This window comes from Microtus ochrogaster, linkage group LG8, assembly GCF_000317375.1.
Source record: "Microtus ochrogaster isolate Prairie Vole_2 linkage group LG8, MicOch1.0, whole genome shotgun sequence".
NCBI lineage: Eukaryota > Metazoa > Chordata > Mammalia > Rodentia > Cricetidae > Microtus > Microtus ochrogaster.
The window spans coordinates 15144396-15165193 of NC_022033.1; the positions used below are offsets into that span (position 1 = coordinate 15144396).

A 20798-nucleotide genomic window follows, 5' to 3' on the forward strand; every position below is an offset into this window, starting at 1 on the left:
TCCTTTTGGCTTTTGAGACACAATCTCACTTTGAAGACCAAAATGGCTTGGGACTCAATATATAGTCCAGACTGGCCTTGAACTTGTAATCATCTTGTCTGGGCACCTGCAGTGTTGGGATTAGTGAGTTGCCATGACAGGCTCCACTCACTTGTAAGACAAGCCTGATGGCAGATGCTATAATCCTGACACCTGGCAGGTGGAAACCGGAGAACCAGGAGTTCGAGGCCACTCTGCAGTGCATAGTGAATTGAAGGCCAGCCTGAGCTACACAGAACTCTGTTTTAAAAAATAAACAATCAGAAAGAAAGAAATGGAGTTTTAACAATTCTGTTTAATGAATGGCCTTGAACTATTGATCATTCTTGGCACCACCAGGACTGTCCTGTGGGGCTTGGGAAATGCTCAGTGGGTAAATGCTCTTGCTCCACAAGCAGGAGGGCCTGGTTGAAATCCCCAGAACCTGTACTTGGCTATAGGAGCAATGTAACCGAGCACTGTGAGGAGAAGAGGAAATTGTAGGCCCGCTTGGGCTCCATGATTGGCAGCCTAGCTCCAGGCTCAGTGGGAGACTCTATTTGATGGAAATAAGACGGAGAGTGACAGAGGAGGACACCGGTGTCCACCCCTGAATTACCCATGCGTGAACATATGCACTGACTTGGACATGTACACATACCCTACCACACACACACACACACACACACACACACACACACACACACACACACACGAAGAAACGAAACACTGGCCAGAAAGATTTATCCTGCCCCTCTTTTTCTCTCTAAGGACTAGAGTGAGGAGTGGGGTGGGTATCAGTTTTTGTAACGGGCATGTCCTATAAGAGCTAGATTTATAAGGGCCTGTCCTCAGGGAACTAGACTTTTGGAGGCTTTGGGCAAGAGGAGCCCCGCATACAACAGGCACTCACAGTGACCAGTTCTTCGCGGGTCTTCGGCGTTCTTACGGAAGGACAGATATTCAGACACACGGTGTCCACCAGAATTTCATCTGAAGACAGGAACTGTGCTCTCGTTCTGTTCCTGTGCAGTTCCCCTCACGGCCAAAGCCTGCTTGGAGCACCGGAGCAAGAGTCTCTAGAGTGGATGGGAAAGATACAGGGCCATTCTAGCCTCGTTTTTTAATCCTCTTGCTTGTGCTTGGTAAGGAACAAGCCCAAACGCCAAGCGGATCACCACAAGCTTACTTCTTGCTCATGTGAAGCCCTTCTTCCATTTGACAGTTCAGGGACCAGGATCCATCTACCTTGTATTTCTGCTACCTTCAGCACGTGGCTTCTTAGGTCTCATTCTCTGTTGCTGATAAAAAGAGAAAACACACTCCCGATACCCACGGAAGGATTTTATTGGCTAGGCTGGGAAGCGGCTAGATTATAGTACTCTCACACTATTGGCTAGAGATAGTCACGAAGCCTACAAGGGATGCTCCGAGACAGCCTAGATGTGTGCCCAGGAAGAAGTGGAGATGCGTTGGTGAACTGCTCACCTTCCTCAGCCATTTGATAAACGCGGTGAACTGCCACATCTGACATTTTTACGTGGGTGCTGGGGGATGTAACTCGGGTCTTTGTACCTCTGTATCACTGAGTTTGGGGTGGTCCAGCTTGCTGTTGTGGGGAGCAGAACCACAAGTCCAGCCAAATTCGGCGATTGGGTGGAGTAGGGATTGGCACCTGGCCACGGACCTATGCCTTTAGCCATCTTCCCCCATGGGCCTAGCGTGTCCCCTCCCAGCCCACCTCTCCACTCTTGTTCTATTTGCCCCCTTCTTCCCTGAGTGCTCACTCCCTTCTGACTTGTTCCTATGAATATATCGCTAGCCTTACCCAAGGCCCCACGGCTTGCCCATAGCATCTCAGGCCCTCCACATCCTTCCTCATTATTTAACTAGCCATGTTTGGTTTACCAGGCATCGAACCCATTGCTTCTTTGTCTTTTCCCACTAGGACACCTCTTGTTCCTTCTTTCTACCACTTCAGGCCCGGGCTCATAACCTCTTGAAGGGCTCAGCAAATGTTTCTAAATCACTATCTCAAACCCCTTAATATTATTGGTTTTAAAGGACTTCACTGTGTGGGTTATTCTTCTCGGGAAATTTGAGAGTCAAACCTGTTACAACAAGCAAAACCTTTTTGGGGTGTAATGTACACAAATGCAGTTGTAGACCTACTGTGTGCTGGGCACAGCATTCAGGGATGCAGGGGTTATAGCTGTGAGAGAGACAGGGTAATATCTGGCCTTAGTGGGCTTCCTGGTGTGGTATAGTCCCTAGGTCTGGGGCAGTCCTGGTTGGCTCCAGGTGTACACACTCATAGTTGCTTAGAATTATAAAGACTCTGGACCCTCAGATACCAAGACTTTGGGATTCCCCCATTTCACAATGGGGAAACAAAGACACAGACACAGTAAGGTAAGTCAGTCAGAGTCATAGACTAGGAAAAAGTAGGGGTGTGGGCTGGGGAGATGGCTCAGTCCCTGTAGCTGTGGACTGGGGAGATGGTTCCGTACCTATAGCCATGGGCTGGGGAGATGTTTCAGTCACTATAGCCGTGGGCTGGGGAGATGTTTCAGTCACTATAGCCGTGGGCTGGGGAGATGTTTCAGTCACTATAGCCGTGGGCTGGGAGATGGTTCCGTCACTATAGCCGTGGGCTGGGGAGATGGCTCCATCACTATAGCCATGGGCTGGGAGATGGTTCCGTCACTATAGCCGTGGATGGGGAGATGGCTCCATCACTATAGCCGTGGGCTGGGGAGATGGCTCCGTCACTATAGCCGTGGACTGGGGAGATGGCTCTATCACTATAGCCATAGCCTGGGGAGATGGTTCAGTCACTATAGCCGTGGACCGGGAAGATGGTTCATTTGGTAGAGTGCTTGCCACTCAAGAATGAGAACCTGAGTTCAACCCTTGGAACCCATAATAAAAAAAACGAAACAAGGAGCTGGAGAGGTGGCTCAGGGGTTATGATAAGAGCACTCACTGCTCTTCCAGAGGACCTGAGTTCAACTATCAGAAAACACACAGTGGTTCATAACCATCTGTAACTCCAGTTCTGGGGAATTGAGTGCCCATTTCTGACTCTGTGGGCACCAGGCACACCAGTGGCGCAGGTACATATGCATGCAGGTAACACATGTATAAAAACTGACTAAATCTAACAAAAGCAGACTAACAACTCAGGGGTATGGCAGTGTACTTGTAATACCAGTTTGGGAAAAGAGGTGACAGGCAGCCCTCCCTCCGGGGGGGGGGCTCACTGACAAACCAGCCTAGCATACTCTGGGGGGGGTTCCAGGCCAATGAGAGAGCCTACCTCAAAAAAGTAGATGGCAACTGGGGAATGACACATGGGGTTGTCCTCTAGCCTCTCTGAGCATGCACAAGGATTCACTTGAATGCATGCACATGTACACACACACACACACACACACACACACACACACACGAAAAAGAAAGCCAATCAGCTAGTAAGTAAATGAGATTAAAAGAAAAGAAGAAAGAGTTAAAAAGGTAGGAAAGGGCTGTAACCCAGGCCAGGTGTCACCAGAGTTTTCCTGCTCAAACCTTCCCTCAGCAGAAACCTCTGGGATGGGTCCCCTGATCCCCCAACACTGTACCCATAGTGGCTGTAGGCTTTACCACATCCCAGGGACACACTCATCATTATAGCTGTTGAGCGGTTCTGTGGCTGAGAGGTAGTGATGGTGGATGTCTCTTCTGGAGCCTGGCACGGCCTGCTCTGGCAGTCACTGGAACAGTCTTTGGGACCAGGAACACTGATTAGGGGTGGGAGGGACCCCTCAGGGCGCTTCTTCCTGCAGGGTCCCAGTGGAGGTGCTGGGGATATGGGCTGCCAGGCCCCAGGAGGAAATGGGAGCTGCTTGGAATTCCTCCCAGGGTCCTTATCAGTTTCTATTCACTCTGGGACGGGGCTAAGGGGTGTGCTGGTGCCTTTGGGGGCTGCGCTGGAGAAAGCTGGAATGCCACAGCTGAGCTCCACCTGGGGAGAGGCCGGAGTCGGAGGCGGGGAGGGGGCGGTGCAGACTGTGGGGAGGGCTCAGCTGTCACATTCCTCAGGGAGAAAGCTCCTGGGCGCCTTGTCCTTATTTAGGCAGGAGATGTCTGCTGACTTGGGTCTGCAGGATGCCATGGCAGGACAGACGCCTCACCCTCACCAGGTGGGTGGGGCAGGCTGAACACAATCGGAGCTAAGTCAGCAAGCTCTGGGATAGAGGATCCCAGCAGACCCAGACACCTCAGGGTGTGACAAGATCAACCCTTGAGGAGGCAAAGCACCTTGTCAGCAAAAAACAGCGACTACCATTTGTGGGAGGTCTTCGGTGGCAGCCCACAAGCCCCAGGGGGTGCTCATACTCTCTGCTGGATGGCTTGCTGTGCATGCTAAGCAAGCACCCCGGGCCCTCCCATCTTATTTTCGTGACAGCCACAGTGGAATTCCAGCCCCTTTCCTGCTGGAGTGTGTGGGCTGGCTACCCAGCCTACCCACCTGTTAGCGAGCATTGCAAGCCAGAGAGGAGGGACAGTCTTCTATAAATTTATACCAATGATGCCCCTTGGACATCATCACTTTGGGCAGATCTTGTTTGTTAGAGTAACCACTAATCTAGCACACATTCAAAGGGAGGGAATTACACAAGGGTGGCTTTCAGGAGCCCTCCGAGAAACCTGTCCGGTACCCCCAGTTTTCAGAAGAGGAATGTAGAGAGATTAAGTGACTTGTATAGGTCACACAGCTAGGAAGGGCGGGAGTCGGGAATTCAAATCCCCAGATCACATGGTCATAGACTCGTGGTCTTAACCTCGGTGGCTCAGTTAAGTCTTTGTGTTCACAGCCCTGTTCACAAACCAGTGCCAGTATGAACACACCAGGAGGGCAGATTCCAAAACAAATACATCTATTGGTTCGTGCATGGTGGCTTTTGAATGCTGCTGCTTCGAGGGTTTCTCTTCCGGCCATTTATAAAATGTCATCTAAAGACTGGAAGTCTGGGCCAGGCATGGTGACTCACTGGAGAGGCAGGAGGATCTCTGTGTGTTCAAGGTCAGCCTGGTCTACAGAACCAGGACGCCATAGAGAGACCCTGCCTCAAAAAACAAAACAAAATGAGTGCACTGGTTTTTTGGTTTTTCCATTTGGTACTTGTGCTGGAAACTGAGGCTTGGTACCTGCTTGGTAAATGTCCTGCTGCTGTACCTTGGCTCATGAGTGAATTGTTTGTGAAGGGAAATGTAGCACGATTAATAAACACCCAGAGACAGAAATTGGGGTTCAACCCAAAGGTCAGAAAAGCAAAACAGCCAGCCACTGACTCTTAACATCTACCTCGGTCCGAAATGGTGATCCTGCCTCCGGGAATCTCAGAATGAGACTGTGTCTGAGAACTGTCTCCTCCCGTCTTATCATCCTCTCTAGTGCTGGGATTACGCACCACTGCTGCCCCATTCCTATGGCAAACTAGTGTGGCTACTGAGATTAAAGGTGTGTGACATCACTGCCTGGTCTGTTTTACTCTCTGAACTTCAGGCAAACTTTATTTATTAAAATACAAATGAAATATCACTACGGGGAGGTTCCCCGAGAGACTCCAAAGACCTCTGTCCTTTGCACAGCAAGCTCTGGTGGGCTTGCAGGCCCACGATCCCCTGCTGTGGCTTCTCTAGTTGCCAAAGTGTGGTCCACAGTCTACCAGGAACTACTAGTCCCCACAGAGAGGTGAGGGACCCTGCTGGTGACCACCCATTCTGGGGCCCTTCAGACCAGCTGCAGGGATGTAGGGTCCACACAAAGCTCCCGAAGGGAGAGGTTGGCTTAAGGGCATTTTCAATCACTGGCTGTTCTGGATTGTGACTGGAGGTGAACTATTGGAAACCAAACAGCACACTTGAGGACTTCAGTGCTGGGAATTTGGGCTCAGTTCTGGTCAGCCCTGGCTCTCTCAAGCTGCAAGCTTTAGGGGAATGATCGTCTGTGCCAGCACTTCTTCTTCTGCAGTGAACTGGGGTGTCTCAAAGATGATTGCAACCATAGCAGTCATAGCTTCCTATTGCTGCTACAATCAATGACAGCCAACTTGAGACTGAAGATTCTTCCCTTCAGTTCTGGAGCTGGGCTAAAGCCGAGTGTTAGCAGAGCTGGCTACCACTGTGTGCTCAGTAGTAGGAGAGCCCACGTGTTGCCTTCCAGCTTCAAATGGTCATCACCGTGACACTTGGCTCATGGCCCTTTCTGCATCCTCAGGGCACTTCTCTGGTCCCCACACATCAATTCCTCCTCCTTTGTCAGTTCTTCCTAGTGTGGCTAATTGTACCTGGGATTACATGTAGGACCTGCCTAACCCAACCCAGCCTCCGTCTCACATCTGCCAGGCCTGTTTGTTAGATAAGGGGATGCTCACAGGTGTCTATGATTAGGAGTCTTTGGGACTACTTTTTCAGTCCCCCGAGTAAGACAAGTGGCTGGAATACAATTAATTTCCCAGTGAGCCAACTTTAGTCTCAGGCTGGAAGGACGGCCTCTCCGTCACCCTCCCACATGCTGGAGCAGGTTCTGTACAGGAGGTTCCTCTTGTAAGGAGACATCGAACATGATCTGGAGGCATCCTTCCCTCCATCCTGGGGGATTCAGGATGAGTTTCACAGTGGGCAGGTTCCGCCTATCTCCTGGGAGGGCAAGTATCACGGACTTGGAGCCCATACCCCTATGTCACCTCTGATGCCCACTTTAAATATCCACATTTGAAGGCTGCAAACACTTACATGAGCTCCGCTCTGGGCTGTGTCTTAGTTCCTCTTCCAGGCACTATGATAAAACATCCCGGCAATCGCAGCTTGAAGGAGAAGGGGTTTATTTTGGCTCTCAGTTTGAGGGTACGGTCCATCATGGAGGGGGGGGAGTAAAGGCAGCAGGAGCCTGAAGTGGCTAGCTATATTATACCCATAGTCAGGAAACAGAATATGAATGCTCAGCTCAGGTCCTCCTTTTTATGTGGGCTGGAAGCCAAGCCCAGGGAATGGTGCAGCCTCTAGTGGGCAGGTTTTCCTGCCTCCATTAACCTGGTCAGGATCATCAACCCTACAGGTGTGCTCAGAGATTTGTCTCCCACACGGCTCTACAGCTCATCAAGTTGATAACTGAGATAACCATAACAGGGCCCCCCCATTCCAACTGGTTTCTGTATATTGCTGCACAACTCAGCAACTCCATGCTATGACTCTGGGCTGTCTATATCACCATTCACTGCTGAAAAAAAAATCAGGGCACAGGAACTTTAAGCCACTCATTCTTATACTTATGCTCTTAACACCTCTAAACACTAATTTAAGTGGCAATTTTTTCCTTATAAAACTACTTGCTTCCCAATTTTCTTCTACAGGGAATTAGTGCTATTCTATGATATATAATATTTGTAAAATACATCTTTAAAATATGGAATACAGAACTAAGAAGATAAGCTTATATATGTGTTTACGTATTATAAAATAGAAATAATAAATTTCCAGCTATGGCCATGTAACCGGCCCAGGGGTTTTTCTCCTCCCAGCAGCCCCCTGCTCACTCCACTCTCAAGACTTTTCACCTTGTCTTATCTCTTCCCCCAGACTCTTCATCTTCCCAGAGCAGGGGCCATGTATGGCTCAGCTTTCACTTTAATAACCAATGGATAAGTGTCTGGCCTCCCTCTTCCTGAGCGGCAGGGTCTAGTTTAGGAGCAGCGTGAACCCTTAATCTCTTTGTCATTTTTTTTTCTTATTAGAAACAATTCTCACATCCCTAACTAGGAAAATGAAAACTGTAAAATACGTAGAAGAAAATATAGGGGGAACTCTTTATGACCTTGGGTTAGGTAAAAAAAATCTTAGATATGACACCAGAAGTCCAAATAACAAGAGAAAAAGGTAATGGACCTCATTACAATGAGGCTTTTTGTGCTTCAAAGAGTCCTGTTAAGAAAGTGAAAAGTTGGCTAGGTGACTCAGCAAGTAAAGGTGCTTTGGGTGCAAGCCCAGGGACCTGGATTCACCCCTTGAGACCTGTGTAAAGGTAGAAGCAGAAAAACCATTTTAGTTTATTTATTTTTTATTTTTTGAGACAGGGTCTCTCACTGAAGCTGGAACTCACCAGTTTGGCTAGAGTGACTAGCCAGCAGATCCCTGGACCCATCTGTCTCTGCCTTTTCAGTGCTGGGGTACAGACACACCACTGAGCATAATTTTTAGCTCAGGTCCAAAAGCAGGTCCTCAGGCTCACACAGCAGGCACTCTACCAAGCGAGCCCTCTTGGCAGCCACTTAGCAGACTACCTTAAGGACTTGCTTCCTGCTGGGTGGGATGGTTGGGTCCCTAGAACATGACTGCACCCCGTCCCTTGAAGCTCTTGCCTGTCCGGTAGTCCACGGCACAAACCGGGTGCAAAGTGCTTCTCAGACAGCCAAGTGAACGCTGGTGATCTCAGGAGAAGAAATGTTTGCTTCGCCATTAGGACAGAGGGCTGCAGACTTTTCTGTAACAGACCAGAAGGGAAATTCTTCGGGCTCTGCTCATCATACCGTTTCTATGGCAACCACCCAACCCCAGACAGTACACAAACGAGTGAATGTGGCTGCACTCCACCGAAACTTTATACAGACACAGACACTTGGATCCCGGGCCTCTTTCCCGCGTTAGAAAATATTACCCCTCCATTATTTTTTTCCAACCACTTAATAAAATAACCATTTTTAGCCAGAGTGATACAAAAAACAGGCAGAGGCTATATTTAAGCAGAGACTGAATTTGGCCAAGCCCTGCACTAACTTTAAGAGGGGTTCAAGGCTTTCTATTAGCGGTTGTGTTTGAGGGGGCCCAGAATAGTGCCTGGCTCATGACAGACACTCCAAAAAGTTGAAGTAAGTGAGCAGACCAATGCGTGGACGTGGGCCTTGAGCATGGGGGGAAGGGAAGGGCCTTTCAGGCTGGGGAACAGACCAACCTAAGTCCTGGAGTCAGAGCACATCCATCCTCCTTTGGCTCCAAGAAGCCACTCATATGTGCTGTGGGCAACAGGGAAAAATCCTGTCTCTGATCAAGTAGCCTGGAGCCTAGGGATGGGAAAAAGAGGTGGTGTCTGGTGTGGGGGTGTAAGTGCTCCCCAAAGGGGCCTTGCTGAGTGATGTCCCTGCACCGTTCCAGAACTACCAACCTTATTTTTAACCCGGCTGCTGAAAGATAATCCAAAAGCTACCAAGAAGAGCTCGTCTCCCTGCCCCTCCCCTTGCCCCAGTTACTGCTCCCCGCCCTCCCCCCAGCGGGCACAGCACCACCCTAGGAGACCCCCCACTCAGAGGCCACATCTGGATGTAGGAGGTGGCCAGAGGGAAGGAAGTACGTACCCCTGTGCTTCCCATTACAGCCTGGGCTGGGGAGGGCCACTGGCGATTAAAGACAGTCATCCGAAGCTCCTGCCCCACCCCCACCAGCAGGCTGGGGACAGCTTAGGATGGAGCTGGCCTCAGCACTGTGGACACTTGCCTCTCAAACTGGAGTCAGCAGAAGAGGGACTGGACAGCTTGCAGGGTGTAGGTCCCTTCCATTCTGAATCAGTAGGTTTCCAGTGTAGTTTGAGACTTGGCGTTCTGACGAACCCCAGGTGGTGATGACGCTGGGGACTGTTCAGTGGCCAAGTGGCACTGACGAAAAGCTGTGGCCTCTGGGTGACAGCAGTGCCCCCATCCTTTACTCTAGGGTCGCCTGATGCACCCCGTGAAAGCTACCTTGAGCTGGGCGTGGTAATTCCCACTCCCAAAGGTCACCTCTAGTGGAGAGCCCTGAAAGCGACTGTGTAACAGAGCTGGGCCACATTTAGAGCATGGTGGGAAGCTCATGCAAGGCTAGGCCCTCGGGTATAGGGAGGAGCAGATGCTCTGGACACGTGTGCAGGGCAAATACAGAGAAGGGAGGTGCAGGCAGGGTGGAGGCATAAGGACAGGGAATGAGGGGTGGCTGGCTCGGGGACCCAGAGAGTCCAGACCAGTGGGTGCAGGGGGAATGATAAGGGGTCAGCCAGCCAGGCTATGGGGTGGACAAAAGATTGGCTTCCTGCCGTCCCCGCAGCCCTCATCCTGGAACAGCGTGGCCACCTCCATCCCCACGCCTGTGCTGGCTACCAGCCCCCAAAGTCGGCAGGAACGAGGAGTTCTTCACTTCACATGACCAAAAAAGGGCATCTTCTCAGCAGGAAGGTCGGCCTAGGATTTCTCTTTCCCCCACCTGAGGTTGCAGGTTCCCAGGGAAGTGGCTTTTTCTCACACAAGGCCACACATGGGTCAGATTGAGCAGGAGGCTTACCTACCACACTGCTCTGATGTCAAAATGTCTTCTGGCCCTAACCACCACCAGCACCACCTGTCTCAACTGTCATCATGACGTAGGGAACATGTCCCACCTGCCACTCATTTCAGTTCTCAGAAATTCTACAAGGGGAGGATTATCATCTCCACCCTTCCGTGGTACAAAGGGAAAGCCACGTGCTGGAGGCTCTGGAGTCCTGCTGGAGCTGAACTGGGGTAAGGGGAGGTGCAGACACCAATTTCGTTTTTATTTAAGATATTCTTCCTTCTTTGTTCATCTGGAATTTTATGTTTGTACCAATTTTACTGTAAAATATTGCATTAAAATATGATTTAGGGAGGCTGGGTGTTTCAGCAGTTAAAACGCTTGCTGCGGAATCATGAGACCCGGAGGTCCGGCCCCCAGAATCCACAAGAATGCCAAGTGGGTGGGGCGGCACTTCTGTACTTCCTTCGTCAGAATATGAAGGCAGAACCTAGAACAAACTGATTAGCAAGACCCTGGGTTTGGTTGAGAGACCCCGTCTCAGTGAGTAAGACGGAAGAGTGATTAGGATGATTACCTACATGGACCTCAGGATTCCATATGCATGACACACATGTAAACTCACACACATGTGCCTACACACATGCAAAGCATATATACACATGTGCTCAGGGCACACATGCAAATAAGCAAAAAAAATAGGATAAAATATTATTTCTCTTGTTTTCTGAGCTTTTTGGTCATCTGAGTGTCTCATCTCACCTGAACCCACAGAGCCAAAACTGGGGGGCAAAGCTTCTGATCCCCCAAAGTCTTGCCCTTCACCATGAAGCTCCTGGAGCATGTGTGTACACAGGTACCTGTGTGTATGCACCATGACCTGGAAGCTCCTGATTGTTTGTACACAGATGTGTATGCACCATGACCTGGGAAGCTCCTGATTGTGTGTGCACACAGGTACCTGTGTGTATGTTCACAGACTGAGTCTTTCCTGAAGCAAAGAGGGAGACAGTATGGCCTGGTGGAGAAGGCGGGGTCTGGGAATCTGAGCTGTGTGATTGGAGATCAGACGTGTGGAAGGCGAGCCTGTGGGTACAGCATTGGTTCTAGTTCCCCAGTGCTGTCACTTCCTCACCAAGTTCTTTGGTTGGTTTCTTCTGTTTTGTCAAGTCTCCAGCCCCATACCTGATTGAATTCTGCTGCCCCGCCCCCCAGGAGCCAACCTCCACCGACACTCTACAAGTGTCTTGTACTGTATCCTCGGGTTCTATAAGACCCTCTGGGCACACCTCACAGCTGCAACCCGAAACTCCTGCTGTCACGTGGCAGGGCTGAGCTGCCTTACCCAGTCAGGATGGTCAGCTTCGGCCACAGCCAACATTCCAAAGCTGGCATCAGATGCACAGAATTCGGGGTCAGGGTCAAAAGTGCCAACTTCCACATTCCTTGGCAGCGTGCTAAGTAACCTGTCTGTGCCTCAGTTTCCTCCCATGTAAAATGAGGAGACCGGGAGCCCCAGCTTCCTAAGGCATTCTCATGACTCGTGAGCTATCCTGTGCAACTCCTTCCAGACAGCGCCCGGCCTGTTTGTGAACAGGGGCTGTTACTGAGGTGGGCATTGTTCTTCAGTTAGTCATGACGGACTGTGCCAACAGCTGATACAAATATCTCTCCAATGCCAAGCATGCGGCAGGACAAATGTTTCGCCTTTGTTCCTGTGGCATTCCATTGTGGGACTTCAGGAAGAGTCTTCCTTCTACGCCCTGACTGACAGGCTCAGGTCCTCTGCTCTGTTTCTTGGAGTAAAATATTTATATTAGTTAAAAAAAAGTCTCTATGTGTATGGGTGTCTGACCTGAATGTATGTGCACCACGTGCGTACATGACCCATAGAGGCCAGAAGAGGGCATCAGATCCCCCTGGACTGAATTTATAGACGGTTGTGAGCTGCCATGAGGGTGTGGGAATTGACCCTGGATCAGTTCCCAGCACCAGTGCTCTTAACCGCTGAGCCATCTCTCCAGTTCCTCTACTTCATTTCTTGCACCTCACCAGAGGTTCTGTGGATGGAATTCAGGGGTCCATGTCCCGAGAAACACAGCCTGAGGTGGCTATTCCCTAGCTAGTGATGCCGAGAAGATGTTCTTGGGAGAGGGGGCAGTGAAAAGCAGATAGACAGGAAAGGAAGGGGCTGCGCAAGGACTGCTCTCCGTTTCAGACGTGTTTGAGCTTAGCGCAGGGGCCTGGGGGGTGGGAACTTGGTGGCCGCAGAGGGAGCGGGCTGGTATCGTCCAGTCTGTAGGAGACTCTCTGGGGTTGGGGAAGTGGCACTTTCACTTTGAGCACAGTAGCTTTGCTGGTTGCAGTTCCCTGGGGTGGCAGGGAGTCAGTCACAGCAGCTAAGGCAGGTATATTTGCTCCACGAAGGGGCTGGGTCGGGTACCCAAAGTGCCCGTGCACATGTAAACTGAAGGTTGGTATTTCCTTCAGTTCTGGGAATAGGCAGTAGGCCATAGGAATGCTAGCTGTACCTATGACTTTGTCTCTAATAGAAATCATTTAGCTCTGCTCATTTATACTTTTAAATTGTGGCGGTTAGTAGACCTGGTAGATATTTTTATTGTAGGTGCCATATTATGAATTTTTTCTTTTATGTATTCTTTAAGAGTTTTTTTTTTATCGTGCATCTGTATATGGATGTAAATGTGAATGCTGGTGCTCAATAGTCCAAAGACGCTGTTGCATCCCCTGAAGCCAGAGTTACAAGCAGTCATGAGCCACCTGATGTAGGTTCTAGGGACCATACTTGGGTTGTCAGCATAGATAGACTTTTAGCTACTGAGCCATCACTCCAGCCCCACAGATTTGTTTTTAAAATATTTTATTAAGTGTTTCAATCCAGCTGCAGCTCTTCACAACCCCATATACTTTGTACATTTTAAAAACCTCATTGCTATTGTTATTATTATCGTATGTTTATGGTGTGTGTATGTTTGCATGGAGGTCACAGGACTACTCTGTGGAGTTGGTTTCTTCCTTCTACCTTCACATGGGTTCACAAGATTGAACTCTAGTCTGGGCTTGATTGGCACCTTTACCCACTGAGCTATCTCTCCTGTCTCTTTTTTTTCTGTAATTAAAACTTGGTTCTGGCCGATGGGATGGTGCATGGTTTTAATTCCAGCACTTGAGAGGCAGAGGCAGGTGAATCTCTGGGAATTCAAGACCCACCTAGTTTACACAGCGAGTTCAAGGCCACCCAGGGCTACTCGGTGAGAGACCCTGTCTCAATAACAAAACAAAACATTGTCTGGAGGAGGAGTCTAGAGGCTTCATCAGTTGGCCAAAGGAGGGAGAGAGAATCGTTAACACGAAAGAAGTTAAACACCCTGTTCGGGGGTGATAGCCTCTTCTGTATTCATCCAGTCACAGGGAAAAGGGCTTTATTGATCAGACCTGGAAATAACGTACGACAAGTTTTCCCAGAATGCACTGGGAAGGGTGCAGTCATCTAACTGTACCTAAGTGTAAGGGAGGCTGGGGGAATACAGTCTGTGTATACCTAGAGCCTAGAGGACTGGCTTAGGAAAAGCCTCGTAATACTGTAATACTCACATTCCAAGTGAGAACCTTTGCCCAGGGCGACTCTCTGTCTTCGACAGGATGGCCAGAGAGCTGGATTCTAAATCTCCCACCATATTGTCTCCTTAGGACAAGCCACGCCAAAGCCAAGGCTGAGGCCTCAGAACAGGCTGCCCTGGCTGCCAACCAGGAGTCCAACATCGCCCGCACATTGGCCAAGGAGTTGGCCCCAGACTTCTACCAGCCAGGTAGGGCCAGCCAAGGGTGGAGTGGGCAGGGGAGTCCTTGGGTGGGCTCCTTTCCTCACTTGCTACAAGGTGAAGATGCCTAAGCGGAGCTTTGGAACCTGTGGGTGTGGTATGAACAAGAGATGGGAGGATGCAGGGGTTAGTGGGTGACACACATCTCTGTCCTGTGCAAGACTGGGCTCCTCCTGTGGATGGGACCCGCCCCAGCTTGTCTCTTGTCCCTTCGCTTGGCAAGAGAGATGAGGGGAGCCAGTGATGCTGAGATGAACAGGTCTCTGGTGCATTGGGGAGGGGAGGGGGTCAAAGGGCTCTCCGTACCTTTCAAAAGTTTGTGAGATATGGTTAGAATTTTCTTTGGGCCACCAACCAGCTCCCAAATAAAGTCACAGAGATTTATTATTAACTATGAATGCTCAGCCTCAGCTTAGGTCTGTCACCCAGCTCTGTTAACTTAATTTAACCTGTTTCTATTCATCTACGTCTTGGCTCTGGGCTTTTTACCTTTCTTTCATTCTGTATTTCCTACTTTTCTGCTTTCTGCATGTTTTGCTGGTTGACCTCTGGAGCCTTCCTGTCGTCTCCTTTCTTTCTTATTTTCTTTCGAGACTAAATTCATCCTCTTATTTACTCTCCATGCTCAAAAGTCCTGCTTATACCTCTTCCCTTGCTATTGGCCATTCAGCTTTTTATTAGACCAATAAGATGCCTTAGGCAGGCAAGTAAACACATCTTCACATAATTAAACAAAAGCAACAACCTTTACATAGTTAAATACTCTCCAACATAAAGAAATGCAATACATCTTTACATAGTTAAACAAATATTCTGCAACAGTGGGGCATTGATCAGGCACTGCTTGTGTGTCAGATAACTTGCTGGACTCTGGGGACATGCAGCTAGGACCCAGAATCAGAAAGAGTCACACAGGCAGCGTTGCCTTGGTTAACACAGATTCTTATGTTTAAATCCTTGCCTGCTACTCACCAGCTCTGAGATGTTGTGCAAGGTGAATGGTAACCCTCAACGCCTGAGCTGTAACATGGGCACAAGAGTAGTGCCCACTTTCTGGGCATGAGCTAAGTGCATGTAAAGATTGCTGTGAACTCGCAGTGGCTGCAACTCCTGTCTCCTGCATCTCACAGGACTCTGGGCCCTGGCCAGGTCTGTGGGTCCGACTTGACACTGACTGGGCTCATTCTTGAGTTCCGGATTCAGTGGGTCTGGGTGGAGCTCATGAGCGACACACCTAATGAGATCCAGAGCAGGCAATGGAGCATCTGAAATCACCTTGAGAGCCACTGCATAGATAGACCTACTGGATGCTCCAACAGATGGAGCTAGAAGAGAGGGTTGCTGGTTCAAAGTATGGAAATGGAATAGAGTGTCATTCAGGAAGCTAGAGGGTACAACAGGCAGTGGGGATGATGCTGAGTGCAGAATCGGGGAGGGGACACAGTCTGCGCTTGACAGAGCTGCGGCGCTGGCTGCTGAGTGCGGAGATTGGAAACATCATTCTGGCTGCAACTCGCCAACCTAAGGTCTGTCGGTGATTGCATGGGGTGCGTCTTCTTTCTAGTCACAGTGTTCCCCCTGCTGGTCACAAGAAGCACTGCAGTAACCTGCGTTGGGTGACCATTGTTCAGCGGCTTTTGCAAAGTAAACTTTTGAAAGAATAGGAAAAGGGGTGATTAGCCCTATTTTTCAAACAAATGGATGGAAAAAGACCAGATAAACTCTTCATCTGGACCCTTTGCTGTGTGATGCTGGGCAAATGACTTAACGTCTCTGGATGTCTTTTTCCTCTGTGCAACAGAATTCACAATCTCACCTACCTCACAGGGTTACTAAAATTGACTGCTGCCACCACAGCCTGACCCCCAGTGCAATGAATGGCGGCCTAGTAAATGAATGCGGCTCACAGACGGCTGGCCCAGGACTGTCCAGCAGGCCTTGGGTTCGAAGCCTACCTCTTTCTGTTGTCCCTGGCAGGTCCAGAATATCAGAAGCGTCGGTTGCTCCAGGAGATCCTGGAGAACTCTCAGAGCCTGCTGGAGCCCCCAGAGCGGGGTGCGGGCGCCGGCCTCCCGGAGCGGCCCCGGGAGAGCCCGCAGCTGCACGAGCGCGAGACCCCGCAGCCCGAGGGCGGACCTCCGTCTCCGGCCGGGACGCCCCCGCAACCCAAGAGGCCCCGACCCGGGGCGTCCAAGGACGGCCTGCTGAGTCCGGGCGCCTGGAACGGAGAGCCCGGTGGAGAGGGCAGCCGGCCCGTAACGCCATCCGATGGCGCGGGCCGTCGCAGCCCTGCACGTCCAGCCTCGGAGCACATGGCCATCGAGGCACTGCAGCCGCCGCCCGCGCCGTCGCGGGAACCGGAGGTGGCAATGTACCGTGGCTACCACAGCTATGCCGTGCGCACCGGGCCTCCCGAGCCCCCGCCCTTGGAAGACGAGCCCGAGCCTGAGCCGGAGGTCTCCGGATCCAACTCAGCGCCCCCGTCTCCGGCCTCTGCCACCGCCCCGGAGGAGCAGCCCCCTGCACCGCGAAGTCCGGTGCCCGCCACAACCGCCACTCTGGAGCCCAAGCCCATTGTCCCTAAAGCAGAGCCCAGGGCCAAGGCGCGCAAGACAGAGGCCCGAGGGCTGAGCAAGGTCAAGAAGAAGGGTCGTAAGGAGGTGGCGCTGGCGGCAGAGGCCGAGGTGGAGGTAGAGGAGGTGAGGATGCTGCGTACAGAGGCCAGCCTCTGAGATCCCTGGGGCTCCAGGCGTGTGGGGAGGGGGGGCGCGCGCGCGCGCGCGAACGCTCTTGCGGGGAGAGAAATGACTTGGGGAACTGAAAGCAGGACAGGACAAGAGCCAACTCCAGAGGTAGTGGGACACTAGGCAGAGGAGCAGCGGTCGGTGGGAGACTGAGCAATAGAGGGCATCTGCAGGGTCTATGGCATTCGCCAGGGTAACAGTGACCTCTCGGTTCAGGATACAGCAGGGAGAATTTCCTGGGGGTGGAGGAGGTTCCCCTCGGGGCTTGAGTTCTGGGCCTCTGTTGGAGTCCAGGAACCCAGCACAGCAGCAGAAAGTAAAGCCAACCATCGGGAAGGCGAGTGGTAGGAGTTCCAGACTTTCCTCCATGTGACTTGCCATATGTCCTTTCAAGGGTTAATTAGTTCCAAGAATTCTCCCAGTTGGACCAGGATGCAGGGGCCAACTGAGGACAAACCAGGATGTTTTTAGGAAGATCCTTCCAGAAGTCCTGATTGTCCCAGCCTTGGACCTGGTTGAGGATGTGGGGGTGTCTAGGGGTTCCGGGGACTCAGCCTTCCTTCATGCCTTCAGGTACCCAACACTGTCCTCATCTGTATGGTGATCCTGCTGAATATTGGTCTGGCTATCCTATTTGTTCACCTCCTGACTTGACTCTCATCTACCAGGTATGGCCAGAGGGTGGAGCCTGGAATTCAGGGGGGGTGGTGCTTGGTACATGGTACTGGGCATGAGCTTGTGGTTAGGTAATGCCCATCCTTAGTGTACAGGTGTGATAGGCCTTGCACCCCCCACATTTGTGTGTGTGCTCACACGCACTCAGCTCTATCTCCACCCTCTCTCTCCACTTTGCCCCATGGCTGCCTTTCGTTTTCTGCCCCTCCACACGCCCTTAGTTGGTTCTGTTTTCTCTTCAGGGTGGAGTTTAGGCTTTGGCTAAAGGACAGAAGCCCTCACAGGTGTGAGAACCTTCCTCCTGCTGGGAAAAACCTTACAGCCCAGGCCTGGAGCTTGGCCACACTGTATTTTGCCTTGTTCCCCAAGAGACTCCCTGCTTTGATCCTGGCTTAGTGTGGACTGGGAGTTTCCAGGCAGCCCCAGGAGAGAGGAAATTCTTGTTTTTGTCACTGTGTAATAGCCAGGGGCAGTGTTAGCTTTGTGGCCATAGCTCTGGGGTCTAATGCTTAGCTCTGGAAATTCTTTGTGCCATTGGACACCTGGGAGCCCTTTCTTCAGATACTGATGGCTTTGGGATCTAAAGAACAGGAGAAGTGACCCTGAAGATAGCAGGAAAGGGATGGGATCAGTGGGCCAGCAGGGAACAGGGATGGGGGCATGTCTCTGATTCCCTTGCAAGGCAGAAGCCTGGTCCCTGCCCAGCTCGTGGCTCAGCCTTGGGAGCCGTTTCCCTCTGCTGACTGGTGTTGTCTACCTTCAGAGCCAGGAGTTCCACTGAGGATGCCAGGATCTGTCTTTCTGCAATGCCAAGCAGGTGTCCCAGGAGGACTGGACTGTGGACCTGAAGCCTTGCTCCGCCCACTCCATGGATGGTTAAAGTGGGCCACCGTGAGCCCATCCTGGGTGCTGGGATGCCCGAGGAAGAGAATGTCTAGGTACCCTCCAGGGCAAAGGATGCTCTGAGAGAAGAGCCCGGGTGGTCCCTAGCCCTTTATCCTGCTCCCACATCTATCCTCCGCCCTGCCTCGCCTTGCCCTGCCACCCTTCCCTGGGCTTTTGTGTGCTTTGAGAGATGTCACCTAAGCAAGATATTAATACAAATCTCTTCCTCCTACGCCACCACCAACCTAGTCCTCTGGTTGATGACTTGAGGCCACCCAGGAAGATGACAGTGCAGAAGTCGCTTGGGTAGTGAAGGTGTGAAGGGCCTGTGGTAGAGCAGACCTCCCCAGTCCATGCTGCTCCAGGGTTTACAGAGTCCTGGAGGGCAGTGTAGGAAATGGAGAAGCCCCGCTGAATATACCAGCATGCAATGCTCTGCATTGTCCCATCAGTCCAGTTGGCATCCCCTAGGACCAGCAGCAGGGGACACCTGAGCATCTGAGCCTTTGGCTGGGAGTCACCAAAAGGGTCTGAGGGTGGGGTGGGAAGAGGGCAAGGCATGTTGGTGATGGCCCCTGATGTTGAGTGTGATTCTGAGTCTGGAGTTCATTTGGGGGTCACTGATGGGCCCCGGGTCATTGTGTAGGAGTCCTAGGCCTGAGAGCTGCAGCTACTGTGATGTACTATGAATCGGCTTATCCGCTGTGGGATCAGGGGAGCATGGTGTGGAAACCTGTGGAAGTCAAGGGCTACATCCCCGGTGCTTATTCTCTGACAGAGAGAAGCCGGAGACAGGCATTATCCAGGAAGACAGGAGTCAGCCTGGACTCCAGCTGGGCACAGCCTGTGTGATAACGAATTGTGCTTGGCAGAAGGTTTACTTGCATGCACCTCACTTAAAGACGTTTGCACCACATTGCGTGTTTGGGCCCTTGTTTGGGTGCAGCCTGGCAGCTCAGGACCTGTGGTTCCCTATTTCCAAAAGGATGGGGGGAAATAGTTTCCAGGTCCCTCACGTTCCAGGTTCCTCCAAGCTGAGTTGGAGGAAGCTGCTGATACTCTCTGACTTCATTTCTTCAAACCCCTCGGACTTGGGCACAAAAACCAGGCCTCCTCCTAGAGCAGCCTCGAATATGGATATTGGGGTTCAGCTTCCTTTTCTTCTCAGTCCCTGGACATCTTTTCCTTGAGTGTCACGCTGTCTATTCCCAGCACTGCTGGGGCTTGGTGACTTGGTTGGAATTGCTTTTCTACAGAGAGGAACCTGCAGATGCTCCTGTACTGGCCACTGTGGGCAGGACTTTGCCTCTGGTTGGGTTTTCCTGGACTCTAGGGAATGGGGGTAGGTGGGTGGAGGTTACTCAGGCAGTGACAGGCCCCAGGCCTTGACTCTGAGGTCATTGCTCTACTCTGGGTCTAGGTTCAGCCCTGGGAACAAGCTTGTGACTGTCGGAGCCACCAGGGTTGTTTTTAGGAGGTATGAGATGAGGGGTTAGGGTTCAGGATGCCAAGTCTGTTCCCAAAATAAATCTGCATCTTCTCACAGATCCCGCTGTGGTGTGGTGTCTGCTTGTGGGTCCAGGATGAGGGGTGGAGGCTGCTGGGTGAAGGACTCAGGAGAGGCTGGGAGGTGGCAGGTCCTACTGCATCACATCCTCTTTCTAAAGATGCTTCCATAAGGCATTGAAGGGTAACCGAGGGGCTTACAGTCTGGAAGAGGCCCAGGACCATGCATCTCTCATAGTCTTTTTTCCAAAGGCTGCTCTGGTTAGCTTCTGGCAGCAGCAAGAGCCTGCCCTTGGAGATGGAGGCTTTCTGGCCTGCAGTCTTGGCTTGGACACTTTATTTCTGGAGCCTCCATTTATAGTGTTCCATCTACAAAGTGGGGGTAACCCTGCCTAACTTCTGGGGTTACCATGAGCATCACATTAAGGACTGATAGGATCCAAAGGGTTGGGCCAATGGGTAAAGTGCTGTGCAGGCCTGAGAACCTGAGTTTGGATCAACAGAATCTGCACAGAAGTGGAAGACAGCAACGCATGCCTGTGGCTCCTCTCTTGAGGCTTGCTGGGCAGCCAGCTTAGCTGAAATGGCACACCCCAGGTTGAATGAGAGACTCTGTCTAAAAAAATGTGGTGGAGGGGCAATTGAGGTAGACATGCTGATGCCAATCCCAGGCATCCATGTATACCCACAAGTACCCACAAGGCAACTACACCACATATTCCACATATATTCTCTCTCTCTCTCTCTCTCTCTCTCTCTCTCTCTCTCTCTCTCTCTCTCTCTCTCTCTC

General features: G+C 51.3%; 1 protein-coding gene across 1 annotated transcript in view; it reads left to right on the forward strand.

Moving 5' to 3' along the window:
* Jph2 (junctophilin 2) overlaps positions 1-20045 on the forward strand; it is a 59468-nt gene extending 39423 nt beyond the window's left edge. The window contains exons 3-6 of the mRNA XM_005362970.3: positions 14068-14186; positions 16176-16897; positions 17516-17610; positions 18381-20045. Of these exons, the coding sequence (XP_005363027.1) occupies positions 14068-14186; positions 16176-16897; positions 17516-17596 (922 nt within the window). The 3' untranslated portion in view covers positions 17597-17610; positions 18381-20045. The remainder of the gene's footprint in view (positions 1-14067; positions 14187-16175; positions 16898-17515; positions 17611-18380) is intronic.
* Positions 20046-20798: the final 753 nt, after the last annotated feature.